The 21251-nt window shown below is 39.9% G+C and overlaps 1 protein-coding gene across 3 annotated transcripts in view; it reads right to left on the reverse strand.

Moving 5' to 3' along the window:
* The window catches only part of opcml (opioid binding protein/cell adhesion molecule-like), a 324664-nt gene that overhangs the window by 49720 nt on the left and 253693 nt on the right, over positions 1 to 21251 (reverse strand). For all 3 annotated transcript variants that reach the window (XM_035178053.2, XM_035178054.2, XM_035178052.2), the window contains one exon: positions 1083 to 1208. In XM_035178053.2, coding sequence (XP_035033944.1) covers positions 1083 to 1208 — 126 coding nt within the window. The remainder of the gene's footprint in view (positions 1 to 1082; positions 1209 to 21251) is intronic.

The raw sequence follows: 21251 nt of genomic DNA on the forward strand, positions 1-21251 counted from the left end.
GGAGACCCCAGAGGGATGTTACAGACTGTAAATGGTGCCATCTGGCCAGTGGTCATTAAAGTTATTCGTTTTGAAGGTAATTGCAATGTACTTCAAAGGAATGGCTCTGAATGGTAAATATTGAGGAACCAACTGACGGAGAGCTGGCTGAGGTGATGCAGGGCTGCTTCTTGATAATGTAGAGAGAGGGAGGAACAGCTGTGCTGTAAGCATTCATGTCATGTTGGAGACTGAACATCTGATTCTATAGAGAAGCAGCGCATGACTCACACTGCTGAATGCTCTGTGGGAAGCATAGAGCCGACACAATTAGAACACAGAACACACATGCATGCACACACAGAGGAGGGCAGAGCTTCTTGGCTTCCCTTCAGGCTGCGAGGCACCAACAAAACAGAACCGACCAAAACCAGCTGCGGCCTCCAGCCAAAATCATGGTTGGTTAGAGTTGGGTCCTGTCAGGCCACCGATTGTGAAGCTTCAATCCCCGAATCCACCAAGTATAAAAGAAAACAATGCCTCATAGTCAATAGATTAAAGTCTGATTATAGTCATTGTTAATCACCTAATGTTAACTCAAAAGCTACAGATTCATACTCTGCCGGAGGTAAATAGCTGTTGTGCACGTAGGCGATTATTCATATTCAAGTGTTGCCACATGTGTAGGCGTAGGGGTCCAGTCACCTTTACAATAAAGGAATCCTGCAGCTTACCTTCAGCAGTTAAAGAAAACGAGCAAAATCTTCTGAAATATTCACAGTACAGAGTTGAAGCAAGAATTATCGGATTGATGACACAGCAATGTAAACACTGCAGGGTAATCTGTTAAGAACTGTAATTTAAATATTAGAATTTATACTGCTCTAACCTATGAATCTACAACTTTAACATGACTCCTCACAAATCCATGCTGTGCTTATTAACTTGGCACATAAGTGGCTCCAAATTGTAACTAAAGATTGTCATTCATAAACCCAACAATCCTGTTTCCACTGACTTTACCTGTGGATGAGACACCAGAATACAGGGTTTTGACAAAAGTCAAATGCAATAAAAATAAATAATAAGCTTTTGTGGCTTACCTCTTGGTGAATTGTGCTTCCATATGATGTTGGCCTCAGGTCGACCCACCGCCAGACACATGAGATTAACGTTGCTGCCCTCGTTCACTGTGATGTCCTTTGATATGTTGGTGATCCTGGCGGGTACTGAGGGGGGAAAGAGAACAATGATTGATGCTTTATATCTTAATTAATGACACGTGGGCAAGGGACTCACTTTCCACGTGCTCAGAACAGTGATGAGGTTAAAAATGACCCCTGGGTTGGGGACTCAATTAGTATGAAATTAGCTGACAAATCTGACAATTCTCTGGCTCACTGTGGTGTTATACATGATTGAGTTTCTTCTTCCTCGTGCATCTTTGCCAAACTGCTCATTAGACAAGCATCCGACTGATTTGGAGTAAGACATGATTTCATCTGTCTGACCGGAGCACTTAGATCTGTGTGTGTGTGTGTGTGTGTGTGTGTGGGCGGGGGGGTTCTTGATTAAGTGCACACTGTAAGATTGTTGCCTCAATGGGGTGGGTATATTTATTTATATGTGAATAATCTGTCCAATAAAATGATACAATGATTAAAGAAGACTACGGAAATATTTTTGACATTTTCAAAATAAATTAAAGTTATAAATAATGTGGTAAAAATGCAGTGTCCTGATATGTGGTCTGTGTCAGTAGATCAGAGCTTGAGTGTGTGCTGCTCTGCATTCAATTGACCTTTGAATTTAGTGGTTCAATTAGCCTGCTCTGTTAAAACCTGGTCAATGGTTTCATTCAGGTCACTTTCCAAACACCAAAAAAAACCCTGCTGTAGACATGGAACAAGTATTTAACACGTAACCTACTAATAGGATTCAGTTAAACTAAAAGCTCCTCTGCAATTCTATTGTTGGTCAAATTAGATCAAGTACGCAGTCTCCCTTTAAGTCATTACCAGGGATGTATGCTCCATTTCTCTTCAGACATTTACACATTAAGGATGCATCCATTCACAAAACTGGATGATATCAATGCAACTGATGGCAAAATGAATAGTAGTATGGGAAGGATCATTACACGCAACATTTATTCCAAATAATTACAAGGACCAATGCTGAGATGAGCCAATTAATAATATACCCCATTAATGCCGCCTGACTTTATTTCCTTATTCCAATAATCAAAACTTCCTCATCGGACACAGGAACATGGTTTTAGAAATAACATCTATAAACTCATGTAATGAAGCTCAGTGTCGTGTTATGTTGTGGCTCATTTATTTACAACTCTCTCTCTCTCTCTCTCTCTCTGCCTGTGGGTGTTGTAGGTAATTCAGTGAGGTTTAGCTACGATCTCAATCAGCCAATCATGGTGCTACTGTCAAACTTTAAATCTGTTCTCCTCTCTTTCGCTGCCAGCTGTCATTTTGGGGATTTGCCGTGAACCTCTTCACCTCCAGTCTTCATATCCACATCCCCTCCTCATTACATTCACATCTTCAGGATTCTCTTCATCCCCTCAACCACCACCGCCAGTGTCCAGACTCCAGGGGAGTTTCCTCTACATCACCCACTCCAATCATTATAACTCCATTTATATCACATTCAGTTCCCCTCTTGGTGTGCATGGCAAAAGAAAAAGTTCAACTTTCAATTGAAGTGTCTCCTGATTGAAATATATGGTGCACATACTCCCACAATTTATCAAGTACGCAGCTAAATGTGTGAGCTGGTTATTTCTTATTTCAATTGGGACCTTTTTAAGTTGTTGGGTCAAGTTGAAGTAGATATGTCATTTTCATTCATATATTAGCAAAAAGTAAATTCAAAGCCATGAAACGTTCAAATCCAGGTAATTATTTATTTTCATAAAACATCAAAACTTAGTTAGATGCTCAAACTAAATAATAAGAAATATTCATTTTCATATAAACATTTTAAGGAGGCGAGATAAAAATTAACTTTGGGCAATAAATTTATGTCATGCTTGAGAATACATTTTTAAGAAGAAAAACCTATACCAGGTGAACTGGTATAGGTTCACAGGATTTTTGCTTTCCCTTCCTGCACACCCCCTGATTATTTAAGTGTCTCCAATAAAACAGGCAAGTTATCGAAAAATTCAATTTCAAAGTTTAGGCATTGTTGTTGCCTTTTATGCAAACTCTCATAACCAATTTGATATGAAGAGTCAATAGAAAGTTTCCAACAAGTTGATACAAGGTTTCTTTTAAAGTGGTCAAATTGTGTTGACTAGCTTAACAGATGTTCAATAATTTTGCAAATTGCACATGATGTGGCACACAGTTTTCTTTAGTTATAGAGCCTCCTCTTTAGTTATAGAGCCTCCTCTGCAACACTTTATCTCTGCTGAGTGGAAACAATACAAGATTCATCGGGGCATTCACCAAGCACAAAGCTGTCTTTGTGTGTGCATGTAACCATTCAAAAGTTGAAAAAAAATGTCAAATCAGATTTAATGTTAAACATTTTCTCTTTTCTCCTCTCTTTTTCTCTTGATTTGATAGACATGGACATGTCAGTGTGTGTTGAAGTGGCTTTTGAGCTCATTGCTGAAAACCTAAAGACCGAAAAGATCTTGGTCTTTAACACTCAGATATTGGCAGCATAGTAATGTTGTTTTGAACTAATTTATTGTCCACAATGGTGGAACAATGAACAAGGTAACCATTTGTTCTCTGAACTGATTCAGACATTATTTTTAAGCTCCTACAAGGAACCTTTCACATTCTGTGATTTTGGCACCACTGTGGACAAAAGCACTTTCCTGTTGTAAAAACCTCGGTCCAGACAGCATGTGCTTTTGTTTTGAAAGGAGTGGAAAAAAAGGGGGCACCAAGATCAAAATACTCAACATATTGTTATAAAAAAAAAGATACATAAAGTATGAACCCATTTGACATTAAAAACAATATTCTAACGATATTAGAAATGATTTAGCATAACCATTGAGTATTAAATACATTTATACAGGTATGACCAATCCATACTTCCCCCCGTCTTTCATTGTGGGCAAATGAATAGTAATGTATAGTAGCTGTAAGTTGGCTGGAATATCAAACCACACAGCAACACACAGCTGTTTGCAGGATGCACAGCGATAAGGTTATTTATCATTATTCTCATTCTGATCTCATTCATCTTGTTTGTAAAGCTGATTTCAGACATACACTGAACTCCGCAGTTCCTCTGTATTTTCTCCGCAGAAGGTGCACGTGTGAACGCAAATGGAAGAGTGAGATGCTCCGTACTCTGCAGTCTCTGTCTCTTAACAACGATTTTCTAACTGCTTTAATGACTGACGCAGGAGTAATGATGTGTATTATGTGCCAAACACTTTCTGATATTCCATGCAGCAGGTATAAAGCTGTTAAACGGGCCAGGGGATTTCCTGCCAAACCTGCATGGTAGCAGAATGAAGTGGAGAGGCTGTTACGCATTCGTCTTTTGTTTACACAAATTAGACAAATGCCACAGAACTAATGTGGTAATGATTCATTGAGGGTAAAATGCAACATGTGGTGCCTTTAAGAGGCTCTAAACGTGGAGGGATGAAGCACGGCAGTTTCAGGACACAGCAGGCACCACTTTCTCAGCCACACTGACCTCCGGCAGAGATGAATGAACAAGCATCTGTGTGCAGAGCGGGTGATGGCTCCTCCAGCTTGATAATGCCAGTGGCCAGGTGATTAAAAACACAGCTCCCCTGCCGCCGGGGCTGCTGCTGGTGGATGTGACTGGGGGCCTGGGGACACGTCAGTCTTCATGTCGGCACAGCCAAGGTGTTACAGCCAGTAATTAATTAGAAAATGGAATCAAGAGGTTGCCCAAAGAGGAAACGGATGCTCTCCCTGGGTGTTTATTTAACATCAGGCCTGATGTGATTCCTTTGTAATAATATGTAGATATATATATAAACTGTCACCGTGTTGGTAAATGTGCTTCATTCACAGAGAGAAGACAGATACAGGGTCGAAGTGCAACAATGTGTTGTAATCTGCTAAGCACAAGAGACAGGATGGTGTAGTATACCTTGTACAATACCGTACATCGTTGCCTGTCACGCTATTCTGCGGTCAGACAATGGAAAAGTGGAAAGTGTGTTGGAACTTTCCTTCATAAGAATGAGAAGGGATTTCAAGAAACTGTGGTTGAAGGGTCAGAAAACTTCATACAAGTTTCAAAGCAAGTTTGAAAAGTTAGTATGGGGAGTGCACACGTGTAATCACAGAAAAAATTAAGAACATACAAGAGTTTCATCATATGAACTCAATGGGTATTATATAATTATATATATAGCATTTGATGGTTTTCACTGATATTGAAACATTAACATGTATGCAGAAATAGTCCATATTATATAGTGGTGAAAATATATAAAGATTAGGAGAAGAGAACCTGGCTGTATTATGCACTGCACATTGTTGTTTACATCAACTGTCTTGTTTGATACAGGTTAAACATATGCGTGTGATGCTCCATCCTGTTGTTGAGTGTTTCAGAAGCACTTGACTTTTTTCTTCATGTCTTTGCATGTTGCACCTGCCTTAATGTGCATTGCATAAGTTATTGATTGTTGGTCATATTTGTTCAGTGGCAACAGGACAAGCAAGACAGGCAGTACTTGAAAAGTAAAAGTAAAACATTGACATCATTGAGAATGATACTGACATGAAAACAATGTCTGTCCCTGCATCTGATCTCAGGACAGTGTGCTGTACCTACATTATCTGATGTTGGCTGTTTTTATTCATTTTGTTATCTAATGCTCTCTTGTGTGCACAGTCAGCTATTGTCACGGGAAGCTTGACTCCAGACATTTCTTAGCTTCTCAGATTTTTATATACATGACTATTTGTATTTGCATACATGATGGTGGCCTGTTGACAAACGTTGGGGGTGTCAAGAGGACTGGAGCCATTATCATTAATTCATTCATTATTTTTAATTGCACATTTACTTTGTGAATCAAACGAGGAATCTCTGACAGGTGACTGACTAAAGCTACAGCCTTTGACTCAGGTTCCACTGGTATGAGATCAGTTATGATATTGTACAGCCAGAGCTAATCACACAGCTCTTTCTTTAGGAAAAGCTCAGTGTTTAGTTTTAAATTATTATTATTTATATTTTCATTAATTTCTTAGTTGAGTTAATATTATCTTGGTATTCTTTATAAAATATTCTGTATCATAAATATTGTTTGTTTGTACCTCATGCAGGTCTACTCATTCTTAGGCCAACAGATGGAGCAAACTGTCCTGAAGGGGGGAGGAGGGTAGTGGGGGACTGGGGTGTCAGGTGTGACTGTGTTGCGATGGCAAATGGTTTACATGGCTCACAGGTCAGGTGGGAGCATGCCCCTTAGTAGAATTTTGCTCAGGGCAACAGGTAGGTCAGGACCGGCTCCAGTCTTACTAATCACCTTGGTCAACATGTGTGACATCGTTTCCTCTCTGCTAACCAAGGTGCAGTGTTCTCTGACTAAGATCTGCAGTGTGTCTGCGCAGTTTAAGTGTATTAAAGCAGGACGATACAAGATTCTGCATCGCCACTTGGGAGCGTGTCAATAATGAATGTTTATTGTTGATAAAAATATTTTGGAGATCACCAAAGAAGTGTTTTTTTTCCTCATCAGGAATGCAGAGAGGTGGATATGTCCAGGCAAGAGGCAGGCAGCACAGTCACGAGGCAGAACAGGCCCTGAAGTTCAGAAAGATTTGCAGCCAGCTACAACTGCAAAGTATGATTTAGTCGGCTCTATTTTCCCATTGGTGAGGTAAACTGCTAAATGGAGCAGTAGGTTGTATGACTCTGCTTGCCTACCTGCAAAAGTCACTGCACGGTATGTTCTGTATGTGATGTATTATCCCTGAGTGGTTAAATGTTTATTATTTGTAGCTACACAGGCTGTGAAATCTATAACAACATGCCTGTCTACAACAAAGGAATATAAAGGGCTGTTTGGTTTGTAGCTGGACCTGGTGTGGTCGCTGCCAGGAAATCTAGTAGAGTAAGAATAATAATCTGACGCTGCCTCATTACTCTGTATATGAGATGGACACTTTCAAGCAGCAAATGTTTTGGGAATTTGCAGAGACAAAAGCAAAGGCTAAGAGTCTTCTGCCACACTAGAGGCTCTCTGAGACTTCAATGCTCAGATGAACCAACCATTAGACAAAAGAATGTTGTAACCAATGATTTCATGCCAAACCATCCAGCTTCCAGTGGTCACAGAAATATGTTAGTTCGGACCAAAGATGTGGAGCAAGCTTTAGAAAGAGACATGTCACTAGCTTGGCTGCAAACTATAAATCCACAATGTTATCCTGCCAAGAAGTTGCAGGGATAAAGGTCAACACCTTTCAAGTCAGAGGGCATTGTTTTTTTGAGGGTAGTTAGTTGAATTCAACTATCTTGGGGACTTGTTTACATAGGCAGCGTGAAATTGAGTAAAAACTGAGGCTGAAGAAAAAGCTCTCAAGTTAATAGTAAATGTACATTTCAACCCTCTTAAATGGTCATGGGTTATGGATAATGAGCAAAGGAATACGACTGCAGAAACAGGGAGAAGAGATATGGTGTTTTCTTAAAAGGATGACTGGGCTCACCCTTGGTGAAAGGAGGAGGGGCTCGAACTGCTCAAGGAAATCGAGCAAAAGTGTTTCTCCTTCACAATGAAAGAGGTCAGCAAAGGTGAAGTGTTTTTACGGAGCCCCCGAAGGGACATGGAGAAAAACAAATTTGATGGTTGAAAAAAAACGTGTACTTTTGCGACATCTCCCAAAACTTGAGCCACTGTGTTTCAGGCAGGTCTCAATAGGAGGAGGCCCATTATTATTATTATTATTATTATTATTATTATTATTGATTTAGATATTTTTTGTGTATGCTCGATACCTTTTGTATAAATGGATGTTTGAATGATGAAGAATTCAATTGCAATATTAAGCGTGCCAACTGCTTCTCCTTTTTCTTTAGATTCCCATTTTTCCCATCAATGATATGGTAGTTTACTGAGCAAAATAACTTATTCGCATACACATCTATTATTTTCCTATTCAAACTTTATATCCATCAATGCACTCAATCCGCCCCAAGTATGATTTTGCAAGATTTTAAACACCACTCAAGACAACAGCAAAGACTTTGAATCACAGCTGCATTGTAATAACAATGAACAGGTCATACCAAAAATATATCCAAACCAAAAATATGATTCGTGGTAAATATCAATGAACATAAAGAATCTGTGCTCCAGATTGTTGCAGGGTGAATCTGAACCTTTGACATCTCACATCAAAGCCTCTGCTCCTGTGCCAACATTCACCAAATCTATAATGGATGCTAACTCTTCTTTCATAACAAATTACTATGCAACTGAAACATCAAAGGAATCACTGTCAAGTGAGGTTTCCAATCTGCCATCTCATCTTGGGACAATAGACATTCACGACAGATATCTTGGTTACATTCAGTGTTCTTGTCAGTGGTTATTGTTAATTCAGAGGCATGCCCTACTCCAGGAGACAGAAGAAGAAAGAGCTCCAAACCTTCCAGCCTGGGAAGTGTGATAAAACACTTAGGGGGCTGCTCATGCTTTGGTGTGGTAGAAATAAACTAGGTTAGATTTTCCCACTGGCTGGTAGAAGGCACAAGCGGCAACACATGCCTTCAAACTGCCAAGCTTTCTCAGTTCAAAGGCAGCTTTTCATTTGGGACCCATTGCATCGTGTGTTCCAGGATCCAGTCCAAAGTAATGACAGCGGCACTGAAGTGAAACCAAATGGCAGGGTATGATGCACTGCATAAATATACTACCTTGTGATCAGCATGAGAACAGAACCATAACATACATGCTGGCTGAGATAGCTGTGCCTTTAATTCCTTGTAAATCCAGACTTCCAGCCATGTGTTCATTTAATTGATGAGCTGACAATGATGGGTAGTGGTGCTGGTCGACCTTTTTCAATATCTCCTGACTTATGCACCTTAAACCTGTTACTATACACAGCCAATAATTCAGCCTCCGACAGCCAATGGCCGGAGGCATTATGTTTTGGGGTTGTCCATCTGTCTGTATGTCGATTCGTATGTACCTACGTGAATGTGATATCTCAAGAACACCTTGAGGGAATTTCCTCAAATTTGGTACAAACATTTACGTGGACTTAAACATGAACTGACTAGATTTTGGTGCCTTAAGGTCAAAGATCAAGGTCACGTTGACCTGACGTTACTGTAAATGTCATAAGGTCTGCCCATAGGGGATTTCCTTACATCTGCCACAATTCAATTGACCGGATTAGAATTTGGTGGTCAAAGGGCAAGGTCACTGTGACCTCTCAAAACAAATGTGAATGTGATATATCTATCTTTCTTCAACTTTTGATCAGTTGCAATTTGGACTCAAAGATGAACTGATTAGATTAGATCACTGGTCAAAGGTAAAGGTTACACTGATCTTTTATGACTCTGGAAAACAAATTTATATAGAAAGAAACTGCACTGGCTGGAAAAAGCATACAGATGCAATGCGGTAATTCTAGTGTAGATCTATTTAAATTTTCTCCCATACAATCTTAGTAGATTACTGTAGTATATTCTTCCTTGTTCCATCTTCCTAAACATAGATCATTCATGCTAACCCACCTCACACATCCTCGTGTCTAAATGCATAAGACAATGTTTCTGTAGCCAACCTTTGAGTGTGTCAGTTGAATTAACATGCTGAAAGCAGCCTCAAAGAGGAAATTTTACTTTTAAGTCTACTATTTAGTGGCAAAATTATCACCATCAAAATCCAATTTTAATTGAATGATAGCAAAGCAACTGCTAAATTATCAATTTAAAATGTAACGGTTGGAACTTATGTGTGTAGCTCTTACCTTAGTGAAGCTGTTCAAAGTGATATAATGCATTCACTGTTATAGTGTAAATGTCCACATATATCTGCATGTCTTATAGTTCAATTAATATTATAACTAATGCAATGATGATACTAGTTTGTAGGGATGAGCGAGTACACCATTATCTGTATCTGTATCTGTAGGAGAGAGAGGAGTGGTCGCTCCGTGTGCGTCTAGAGGGGCTGGGTGCACTCTGACTCGGCCAGTGGATGCTGAGAATATATGATCATAGATAACGACGTTACACGTTAGTTTCCCTGTGGACAGAGTGGTTGTGACAACGACATGATGGTATTGTGTGGCGCTGCTGGCGCAGCTGCAGTAAACTTTTTATAGGCTCTGTGTGTGGCTGACCTATCAAGTAATGATGTGGACACAGCTATCCAATGAGGATTTTCATTCATCACAAGTACGGATATTGACACATTTTACTCGGATGATACTTGTGCTCCATAAAAGTACATTATCCATACTGGATACTCGTTTCGTCCGAGGATTCGGCTCAACCCTACTAGTTTGGCTTCATAGCAAAAGCAAAAGGCGTCACCTATGATTTTAAGATGGAGGATGGACAGCAGTGTTAATTTTGGCAGCTATTTTTGATTTAGTCTTAGTCTTAGTCTTTAGACGAAAATGCATATTAGTTTTAGTCACATTTAGTCATTTTTATCCTTCTTAGTTTTAGCCTAGTTTTAGTCACATTTAATAGCCACATTAAACTCCTTTTCTTCCCTTCTCAGGCCCAGGGACCCCCTGTGTTGTGTCTACAAATGCATAATAGTCTAGCTTGCAGTACTTAGGTTGTCCATTAGATATCCCTCCTAGCATAGGTCTATAGGATGTGACGTATGTAGGAGGAAGGGACGAGTTATCTAACACATTAGCGGAACGAGTGAGAGTTGCAAGGCCAAAAGATAGTCCTTACTAAACAAACAGACAATCCCAGCCGAAGCTCAAAAGGCATCATATGATGTGGCATATTTAATTGCACAGGCAAAAAAGCCACACAATCGGCGAAACGTTAATTAAACCCGCTGCTGTAGATAAATCAGCCCGTGATCTGGAATCAGTGCCGCTGTCTAACGGGACTATTGCCCGGCGCATCACCGACATGGCCCAGGACATAAAGTGCCCGCTGGTGGATAGAGTTAAGAAAGGGAAATATGCTTTACAGTTAGATGAATCCACAGATATATTAAACTCTGCCCAGCTGCTTGTTTTCATCAGATACAGTTTTGACGGAAAACGTAATGCTGTTTTGCTCCGCGCTCCGGAGTGGACGTGCACAGGTGAGGACATTTTTACAAAACTAAAAGAAGAGGGACTATCTTCTGAAAGCTGTATTGGTGTGTGTTGGGACAGGGCTGGAGCGATGCTGGGAAAAGAAAGGACTGAAAGCGAGAGTCTTACAAGTGGCGCCGCACGTAAATTTCACACTCTGTATTATTCACAGAGAATCTCTTGCAAGCAAAACACTTGAACCAGAGCTTAAATATATTATTGAAATTGCGATAAAAATGGTCCACTACATAAAAACACGTCCACTCAATATCAGACTTGCTCTTGCGGGGAAATGTGCTGAGCCGCCTGCGTGAGCTGCGGGACGAGGTGCGCATATTTCTGATGGAGCATGGATCCCAGCTCGCTGACCACCTCACTGACCCTGACTGGTTAACAAGGCTGGCGGACTTGTGCGAAAAGACTTTCTCACCCCTGACATACATAAAGAATAAATACAGAGCGCAGCTAAACGTGGAGAATGATCTCCGAGTCGCCGTCTCCAAAACAAAGCCGAGAATGGACTTGCTCTGCTCCATGCATATTGCCCACCTATAGTGAGTTTAAGAAATTAAAGTAATGTTTAGGCTAAAATAAATAACCCTAAAGTTTTTGCACATGGCAGCAATAAGGTGTCTGCTGCTCGTTTTGCATACAGACGCGCACAGACATCACCTACTTACAGCATGTGCTCACTCAGCCCTGCTGTTTATACAGGGAGTTTCCCTGTATTCTGGTTATATTCTATTTCTTAAATTGCTATAAAATAATATCATGGCTGTAAGGCTGTTGTTCTTTTGTGTTGTATTAATGCCCGTGTTTGCATAGGCCTAATAGTGCGTGTGCGTGGCTGTGCGCAACATTATATACCACATCTAGGGGAGGTGGGGGTCGCCAGTCTCTGGCACCGTTATTTTGGGGGTCGCGGGCTGAAAAGTTTGGGAACCCCTGAGTTAGTCAACCACCAACATTTTCGTCTCGGCTCGTCAACGAAAGTTAAAATAGATTTAGTCATAGTTTTTATTTTCAAAGATCCGTTTTCGTCACGTCTTAGTCTCGTCTTAGTCATGAGAAAAAGGTCGTTAACGAATATTTTTCGTCATAGTTTTCGTCAACGAAATTAACACTGATGGACAGACTAGTTTAGCATTTTCCTCCCCTATTTATTCCTCTTACATTTGTTTTACTATATTAACTATAGTAACAAGTTTGAATCTTCTGTCAAAGTCCTTCTGCACTGTGGGAGTCCCACAGAACTCACTGCCAGCCCACAGGCTGGACTTCATTCAAAAACAAACAAAAACAAATTTCAAGGACTGCCTTCTTTCACTGAGTAACATTTAAAAAATCAGACACCTCCTGTGTCAAAAAGATGCCGAAAAATGTGTCCACATCTTTGTTACGTCCATACTTGTTAAAGTAATTCCGTATTATCAGGCTTTAGCAGTAAGTCATTAAAGACTCTGCAGCTTGTCCAAAATGCTGCAGCACGTGTCCTGACAAGAACCCGGAAAATAAATCAAATTTCTCCTATATTAGCTTCACTACACTGACTTCCTGTTAAATCTAGAATAGAATGTAAAATTAACCCCCTCAACTACAAGGCCCTTAAAGGCATAGTTCACCCAAAAATTATAATTCACTCATTATCTACTCACCACTATGCCGATGGAGGGGTGTGAGTTTCAGGCGTAAACAGTGTTGCAGCCAAATCCAATACAGTTGAAGACATTAGTGAACTATCTTCAGACTTAAAAAAACAACAGAAAGAAAACTGAAAAATGCCTCCATACTGTTCGTGCGGTGTCATACGAGTGTCTGGAAGCCCCGGCATTCATATTCGACTTGAAACGGCTTCTTTTACACCAAGTTTTAAGCCTAAATGTCCGCTGATATCTTCCGACGAGGTTCATTCAGGGGTGGTCAGAAATGCTAACGTCCCCGAGCTTAGCCCCTTGATGATGGATCGTGGCAGCTGATCATGGACTATGATTACATCACGATTGCTTAGATATAAAATATGCCTACTCACATATATTCTACCATTACTGACAATAACTCCTCCATTTCACTTGTTGCTGCTCCCTTCATCTCTATCAGACATTTTCTTATGTATAAATACTTTAAACAATGACATTTGTTGGTGATTGTTGAAAAACTACGGAGCCCCCAAAGGGACATGTAGTAAATAATTTTGATAGTTAAAAAACTAAAAAACTTTTCTTTTGCGAGATCTCGCAAAACTTTTCCCTGGGACTGTTGGGTACTGTGGAGAGTCCTGTGTCCCTGGGTCTCTGGCCTTGGCAGGGAAGGGCTGTGCAGCCGGCCTGGTTGCTGTGGCCGGGCTTTGCGCTGTCTGGCTCAGCTGGTGGAGCCTGTGTACGCCGCCCGGACTCAGTGGTGCTGTGTTCGGACCATGCACTGAGGCTCGGGAAGAAGAGCAGGCACGGCTCTGCTGCTGTGAATGAGTGTGTGAGAACACACTTGGAGTTCTACAAATGCTTCAAAGAGTTTATTTACATCAAAGACATGAGCGCTCTGCAATCAATTTGAATGTGGCGTGCAGGTTGCTTAATAACCCACACTGCCTGTTGCTCCATCTACTCTGGCCAGGACGTGCCCACTTTGGCTCGGCTAGTGGAACCTTTGCACACTGCCTGGGTCCCTGCCTTTTCTCAGTGGCGCTGTGGGTTTGCAAGTTTTGCGAGATCTCGCAAAAGTACACGGTTTTTTTTTCAATCATCAAATTTGTTTTTCTCCATGTCCCTTCGGGGGCTCCGTAAAAAAACAGAAAATCCAGAAAAGCAAAAAAAAAAAAGCACTGCATGGATATTCCTGTGTTTTTCTGTCTTCAATATATTGTCCATCTAAACTAATCCTGACTTGTGACTGATGACAGGTGCATCATTTGATTATTTTGTAAGACTCAAATTCAAAACATGTCCAGTCAGCATCTAGATGAAATGACAGTGTGACATGAATGTCTGCTCTAGAAATGGAAAGAGGCAGAACGACCTCTCTGGGTATAACATTTTCTCCTCGTTCTCAGTCTCTCCCACTACACATCCCCTGTATTCTATCTTTTCATGCCTGCAGTCATGTTTTCACACAACAGATCTTAAGGTTTGTGCCAAATTAAAATGTAATGCATCCTGAAGTGCACCAGGAGACTATCTTGCTGAACATTTGTATTCTTGTGCAGGTGGAGGCAAGGTGCAGCAACAACAATTCAAACAAACACTATTGTTTTCAGTCTTTGTCCTGTACCTTCACCACAACCTTGAAATTTGCATCTGCAGATTGTATGGGTTTGTATGGATGGCTGAGTTGACAGTTGACTACAACAGCTACTACGAGCTAGATAAAACCACAAAGTGAAATGTGCTTTTTTATAGGAAACATTTTTTTTCAGAAGAGTCAGAAGAAAAATGAATTCTGAATCTGACCTTCAATGCACAATGTCTGTTGACAGCATGTAACCACTTCATGGATATCTGTACAGCAGGTATAACAATTACACTGCATAGCGACGCGACACCCAGAGAAATCAAGGACATTTTACAGCACTGCAGTGTACCGTAAAAAAAAGACACCGTTCCCTCGTTATGTTGTAATTTTCCAAGACGATGATACTTAAAACAGAGGCTGTTGAGAAAACTCAGCAGCCCTTAAAAATATTTTCTTGCCTTCCTAATTAACAAAGATTTTCACAAAATGGAGAAATCCACTTCCTTCCCAACTTTAAAGAACTGAACGTTTCCCCAAATAGAAAACAGTCCATACTTCAGCACTTGTGAGGCAGAAGGACATGGAAAATTGAAGCAATTATAAAGACAAAAGAAAGCAGCCATATCCTTGGCTATTTGATATTATCAAAGTGTTAGGTGATGCACTTGTTTTGTTCACTTCCTGTTGTACTGAGCCTAGAAGCAAAGAGGGCACTGGAGAGATCCACTTATAATCTCCCATGAGGTGAATGTTACTGACTGGTCACCGAAGAAGGAAGATCAGGATCAGACACTCATCCAACACAACAAGACTGAAAAGGACATCAGTGTATTCCCCATATGAATACAAAGTATCAGGTTGAATCCACTACAAGGAATGAGTTTGGCTTCACGGATGAGTGCTCTGCTTGTGTTACATTTCATAAAGGTCATGCAAATGATCTTTCATGTAATACATGCCCACGATATACAAATACACATCTTTCAGGCTGTAATAGAAGTCTTACTCTTGGCATGCTAAGTCTAACTGAGGGACTGATAATGGAAGAAATCAATGGGATGTATTACATGATATTACTTGGACATTGTGAGCTCTTATTGAGAGAGGCTTACAGTCCAATAAGTACAACCACAGATTTACAGCAAGTGTAATAAGTAAAATTGATCAACATCCCAAGAAGCCAAAAATAAGCACTGCAAATTCGGCAGATTCGTCGTGTCAGATTCTGCCTTCAGGAGCTATTCATCTCAATGGCCACAAGAAACATGGAGGCAGTGATGATAGTGTCAGTGTAATATACTTTCCATTTGCAGACCACAATTATTATATTTCCAAGCACAGTTTGCTGATTTAAAATATCTCAGTTGGATTTTACGCACACAGGTACTTGCCAGGTAAATGGACTGGATTAATCCAGTGCTCTTCTCATCTTATTATTGACACAGTACAAGTCACATTCACATACAGTGCATCATTCACACACTGCATCATGCAATATGGGGTTCAGAGTCTTGCCCAAGGACATACGGACTGGAGCCAGGTATTGAATCACCCTCCTGGACAAACAACTCTTCCATCTGGGCCACGGCCACCCATGACACTTTCAAGCTTCTTATTTTTTCCAAAAGTTTTGAAAAATGTTCAGGTTTTCAACAGTATTTACAGTTTATTTGGCTGCACGCACAGTGGTGAAATAGTTAGCACCAATAGCAAGGGGGTTCGGGGTTCAAACCTGTCATCCAGGGCTTTTTTGTATGAAGTTTGTATGTTCTCCCTTTGCCTAACTGAGTTTACTCCAATGCTCTCGTTTCCTCCCACAGTGCAAAGACATGCAGGTTGAGTTGACTCTGAATTCCCTGTAGGTGTGAAAATAAGAATGGATGGTTGTTGTGTCAGCCCTGCGATAAACTGGCAACCTGTGCAGGGTGCACCCCGCCTCTCGCCCAATGTCAGCTGGGATTGGCTCCAGCCCCTCTGTGACAATCAAAGCATAAGCAGTACAGATAATGGGTGGATACAGATGGTTTTATCTAAGTCAAATAACAAATGTTTGGTTTTGATGGGTTTAAATGTAGATAGTATGTTACAAGACTGTGAATTTAGAACAAGAAATTACAGAGCATCCCTTAAGAATCTTCAGTTTGAAGACTGTTTGCAAGACTGACACAAAAGTGTTCTAGGATTGTTAACACCTGTAGGGTACACACTCAAGACCCCCGTTTAACAAGGTGTAACTTGTAGGATTTAGTTGTATCCAGTGGTAAGGTTACAAATTGCAACCACCTTGCATCACCCTCCCTTTCCAAGAATGTACTTATGGTGGTCTTCAGGTAACAGGTGTTGAAGGCCCTCTGTAGAGCCAGAATTTGGTTCATCCAGTTTGGGCTACTGTAGTGCAGCATGGCAAATAAAAAGGGTTCATTCTAAGGAAACAAATTACACAGTAATGAGAACATTGTTGCGTATAACTCCACCTAAATCCTTCACCCTGGTCCTTCGATAAAAATCTGTCTGCTTTCACTTGTCCATGCATGCAACAAGATCTGCTGAATGAAAAATGCGCTTGCATTGCTTATGAAGTTCAATACTGAGAAAATCCCCATCGGTGCCGCTCGGTGCTGCAGTAACTAGGAATCAACCACCTTTACTCTGAACCAAAGATACTGCGACAATTGTCATTGAGGGTTTTCATTCGAACAAAACCTTTTGACAAATGTGGAGAGTTGATATTTATTTAGGGGACCAATGACACCAAAGATGTTTGAAAAGTTGCAATTCCTGATGTTGGTGATGCATTAGCAAGTTTAAAAGCAACTGAAGCTGGTCTTTCATCCAGTCATTGTGCACTACTGTGCAGGAGAAATAGGTATTCCCAGCCTCATTGAGAATATTTGGAGCACATCAGTGGGGAGAGGGGGTGACAACCACGCAAACTTAAGCATTTTAGCATCCAAATGTACCTTCTGTCCCATTTGCTCAGTCAGGTGATTCATTAACTGTAATGTGGGAAAGGAATTAGATCAATTTTACAACCTGGTTTCACTTCAGAAACAATGATTTCTCTACAGTATACCAGCTTTCTAATCAAGTACACATGTGCATTACAAAGACCTCAGACAGAGAAAGCAGCGGGTGAGTGTCAGGATGAGAGGAGAGATCATTACAGAGTAATACATCTATGAGGGCTGACAGTGTCCTCTATAATTACTTAATGTAAAAAAAAAAAAAATTAGTTTAGAACTGAGGTGAGGGAGGAATTAGATTCTCTAAGTGCTGCGTTAATATAAAGTATTATGGTTATATACTGGAAATACAAGTAAATAGGCTCGAAGTTGTAAAAAAATAAGCAGGTACGTGGTGGAGAGATGGGTGTTTTATTATTCTATTCTCAGAAATTATACATTTAAAGATAGCAAACACAAGAGTAAGGACATTTTGTAGTACTCAAATGGAGGTGCATATTTCTAAAATGTATTGAACAAATATTTTATCCAAAATATACAAGTTCTTATATTCAACACAATATGATTGTGTTTTCTGTATATGAAACCATTAATTTCAGCCTCTTAATATGTCTGTTGACTTAACTTAATTTATCTTTAAATTCAACATATTGGTTAATAAGCCACTTGGTTGGGTCTGATGACTTTTAAAAACTATGTCTTAAGTGTAATTAGTAGAAATGGCAACCTCTTTTTCCTGCATACAGCATGCATATTAGATTACTCAGCAGACAAGGCTAAATAAACATGCTATACAAGTGATGTTGTTTCTTAGATGGAAACAGCCGATATTGCTAAATGTCAGTCTAGCTGAGACGGCACAGCCCCAGTTTCTCTTTTGATCTGTGTCGGCAGAGACACGACAATGGGACAGATTTTCCAACACAGCATTAAAGATAAAAGTAGATATCCTAGTTTTTAATTGAGGAATCCCTGTGTCTTGTCATTGTAAAGCTCTGCGTCTGCACATACAGTTCTCCTTGTAGGGACACTGAGCTGATCTGGAGCCGGGCAACCAATGGTTTTGTTTCATGTAATATAGCTACAGTACCTACACACTGCCGTGCCACAAACTTAATTAGCATAGTATTGTGTAACTAATGGAACAGACAGACTTTTACTTTCATCAATACCACTGTCTACACAGCTGCGTTTAACTTGCAACCCCCTTGAGATTGTGTCTATGACCAAAACGTGGGTGACTTTATTCTTTATCTCAACCAAAGCTTATTTTACGTGTAATATATTACTAAATACTACAACCACTCCTACTACTAATCATAATAACAATAACGGATTTCTATATTCAGTGATTTAGTTATTTTGTTTAATTCCTGGTTAACTTAACTTACAAAAGAAATCATTTTAGATTCCTAAGTAAATGCAAGCTCACCGAGATCACATTTTCTATAAACACGATCAGTATTGTTAATTAAGGCATCTGGCAATTTTTTTACTGGCAACATAGGCAATAACATTTGGTTAAGGTTGAAGCTCCTCGAAAACAAATCCATTGTCATGAAACACAAAACATACAATGTTTTTATTCTATTTGACCTATACAACGCTCTTTTCCTCACCTTAACAAGAGTGCTTTTGTTTTCTAAACCTATGCAGAACCCAGCATAGAATCACAGCTGTGCTCTTTTGAACCGCCCATCCATCTCTGACCAACCCTTTGCTACTAGGGCTGGACTGTGATAAAAAAATATCAAATCCAAAATATAAACCAAAGGTGCAAGAAATACTAAAGCCGTGCAATGAGTATGACGAAATCAAGATTAAAAATGAGCAAACATGATGAATACCTTCAAAAATCTATTGTGTATACTTGACTATGATGAATTTACTGTCATGATTCCCATCATCTCCTGCTCTTTGCTCTCCTCTGTCTCCCTGACAGACTCCTCTTCTGGGGATGCTGGCCCAGCCTGGCTCAATGATGAGGAGCGACACATTCAGCTGCAGTTTTAATATAATGATACAATCAGGTACAGGATATTTGGATTGGCTCACAAACCCTGACCAAAAGAGCACTGTTCACGTACTGCAGCTGACTTACTGTAAATGTCAGTGGTTAACAAATCGGACATTGTATCAGAGCCACATCAACATACAGTTTAGCTCACCAGGGAAAACTTAAAGACAGCTAGCTTCCTAGTTAATTCCTATTTACTTTCTTAGCTAGTATGCACAATGTTAACATCAATGTTTTCTAGCATAGCCTAATGCTAATGATCATCCCTCATTAGTGCATTGCCCTTTCTAAACATGGAATGGACTGTTTGCTTGACCTGTGGTAATGCTCCAGAGCCTACTTCATAATTATTTCTTCTCAGTCCACCTCAAACAGTTCTACAATTTACTATCAGTTTTCTATTGTTTGCGCAGTGGACATTGTGTGTAAAGCTTTTTATAAACAGTCCATGATGCAGATTGAAGTTGCAAATCTTAGTGTCCATCCTTCCTGGTTTATCTGCAAAGAAGATTTTAATGTCAATGTTTTTTTGCTAAATAAAATGAAATTTGCTTAAATAACTTATCATTTGTTTGGCATAGTTTGAATGATTAACTTGAATTGTGGTATTTTCTTTAAATTGTATGTTGGTTATATTTTTGAGGTCGGTTAAACAAGTGTCGCAATTTTCAGACCCAAGATTACAACTTTTCAAAAATAAAAGCTATGCAATTCATAAAGCATTGCAGCAACAAAATAAAGGTTGTGCTTTTCCTTTGAAGACAAATTGCAAAACAGGTAGTGATTTAATAAATATTGTAGCTATGACGGAGATCTGTATCAGTGCCTTGAGAGTCAGATGGGTGTAAGTCCGATATGGGTAAATAAAAATAATGATATCATTAAAATGATGATGACAGTGATTTTGACCTGCTGTTTGACCCTGTTTCCGTGTGAGTTTATCCGATGACATAGGAAAAGACATGTTAAACCTGGTCTGCATACTGACTGTTAAGGCATGCTGCCTGCTACAGAGCGCTGACATCTTGATTATTCAATTATTAATATGCAAAACCGCTCTTCTTTGGGCCACTAACAATACACTTGACAAGTGGGAAGTTGATAAGTTGAACAGTTCGCAAGATATGTGATCCACATACAGACAGATAGACAGAAGGATGTTTGTGGAATTAGTGGGTTGATTATATATTGTAGAGAGAGGCAGTGAGCCTATTGTTACCTTGTGTTTACTGCAAGTACCACTCTCCCTCCACTCTCTCCCTTATCTTCATCCTGCTCCTCATCCTCATTGCACCAGCCTATAATCGGCCAAGGCTGCTACAGAAGGTCCTGCAGCAAACATACCATACCAAGTTTTACACATGTGGCAGAATCTGCCTAAAGGGCCTGATTATTGTGCTCTGTACCCCCTCTTAACCAAACAAAACCTTGTGTTTTGCAGATGTGCTGTGTGATGCTCGAGCTGAACCGAAAGGCTCATTTAAAGATGTGACTGGCTCAGCACAGTGTCAAATAAGAAAAAAGCTGATCCGCCTGTTTTGTGTTTTTCACTTCACCTGTTCAATGTTTTTACATCGAGTTCAGTATGTGAGAAAACAATTCAACAAAACAGAAATATACTATCTAGGAGAGATGGTTGCTAAAACAAATGCCATAGCCTAATCTAAAAATTAAAAGTTACAATCTGTTGAGATATATGTTTAAGAGAGTTTCATCCCATTTAAATTTGCTCCCTGGTGGGCTGTACCAAATTCAGATCAATGACTTCTTAGAGGTAGATGAAAAGAATAAAAA

This window comes from Hippoglossus stenolepis, chromosome 15 (genome assembly GCF_022539355.2).
Source record: "Hippoglossus stenolepis isolate QCI-W04-F060 chromosome 15, HSTE1.2, whole genome shotgun sequence".
Lineage (NCBI taxonomy): Eukaryota > Metazoa > Chordata > Actinopteri > Pleuronectiformes > Pleuronectidae > Hippoglossus > Hippoglossus stenolepis.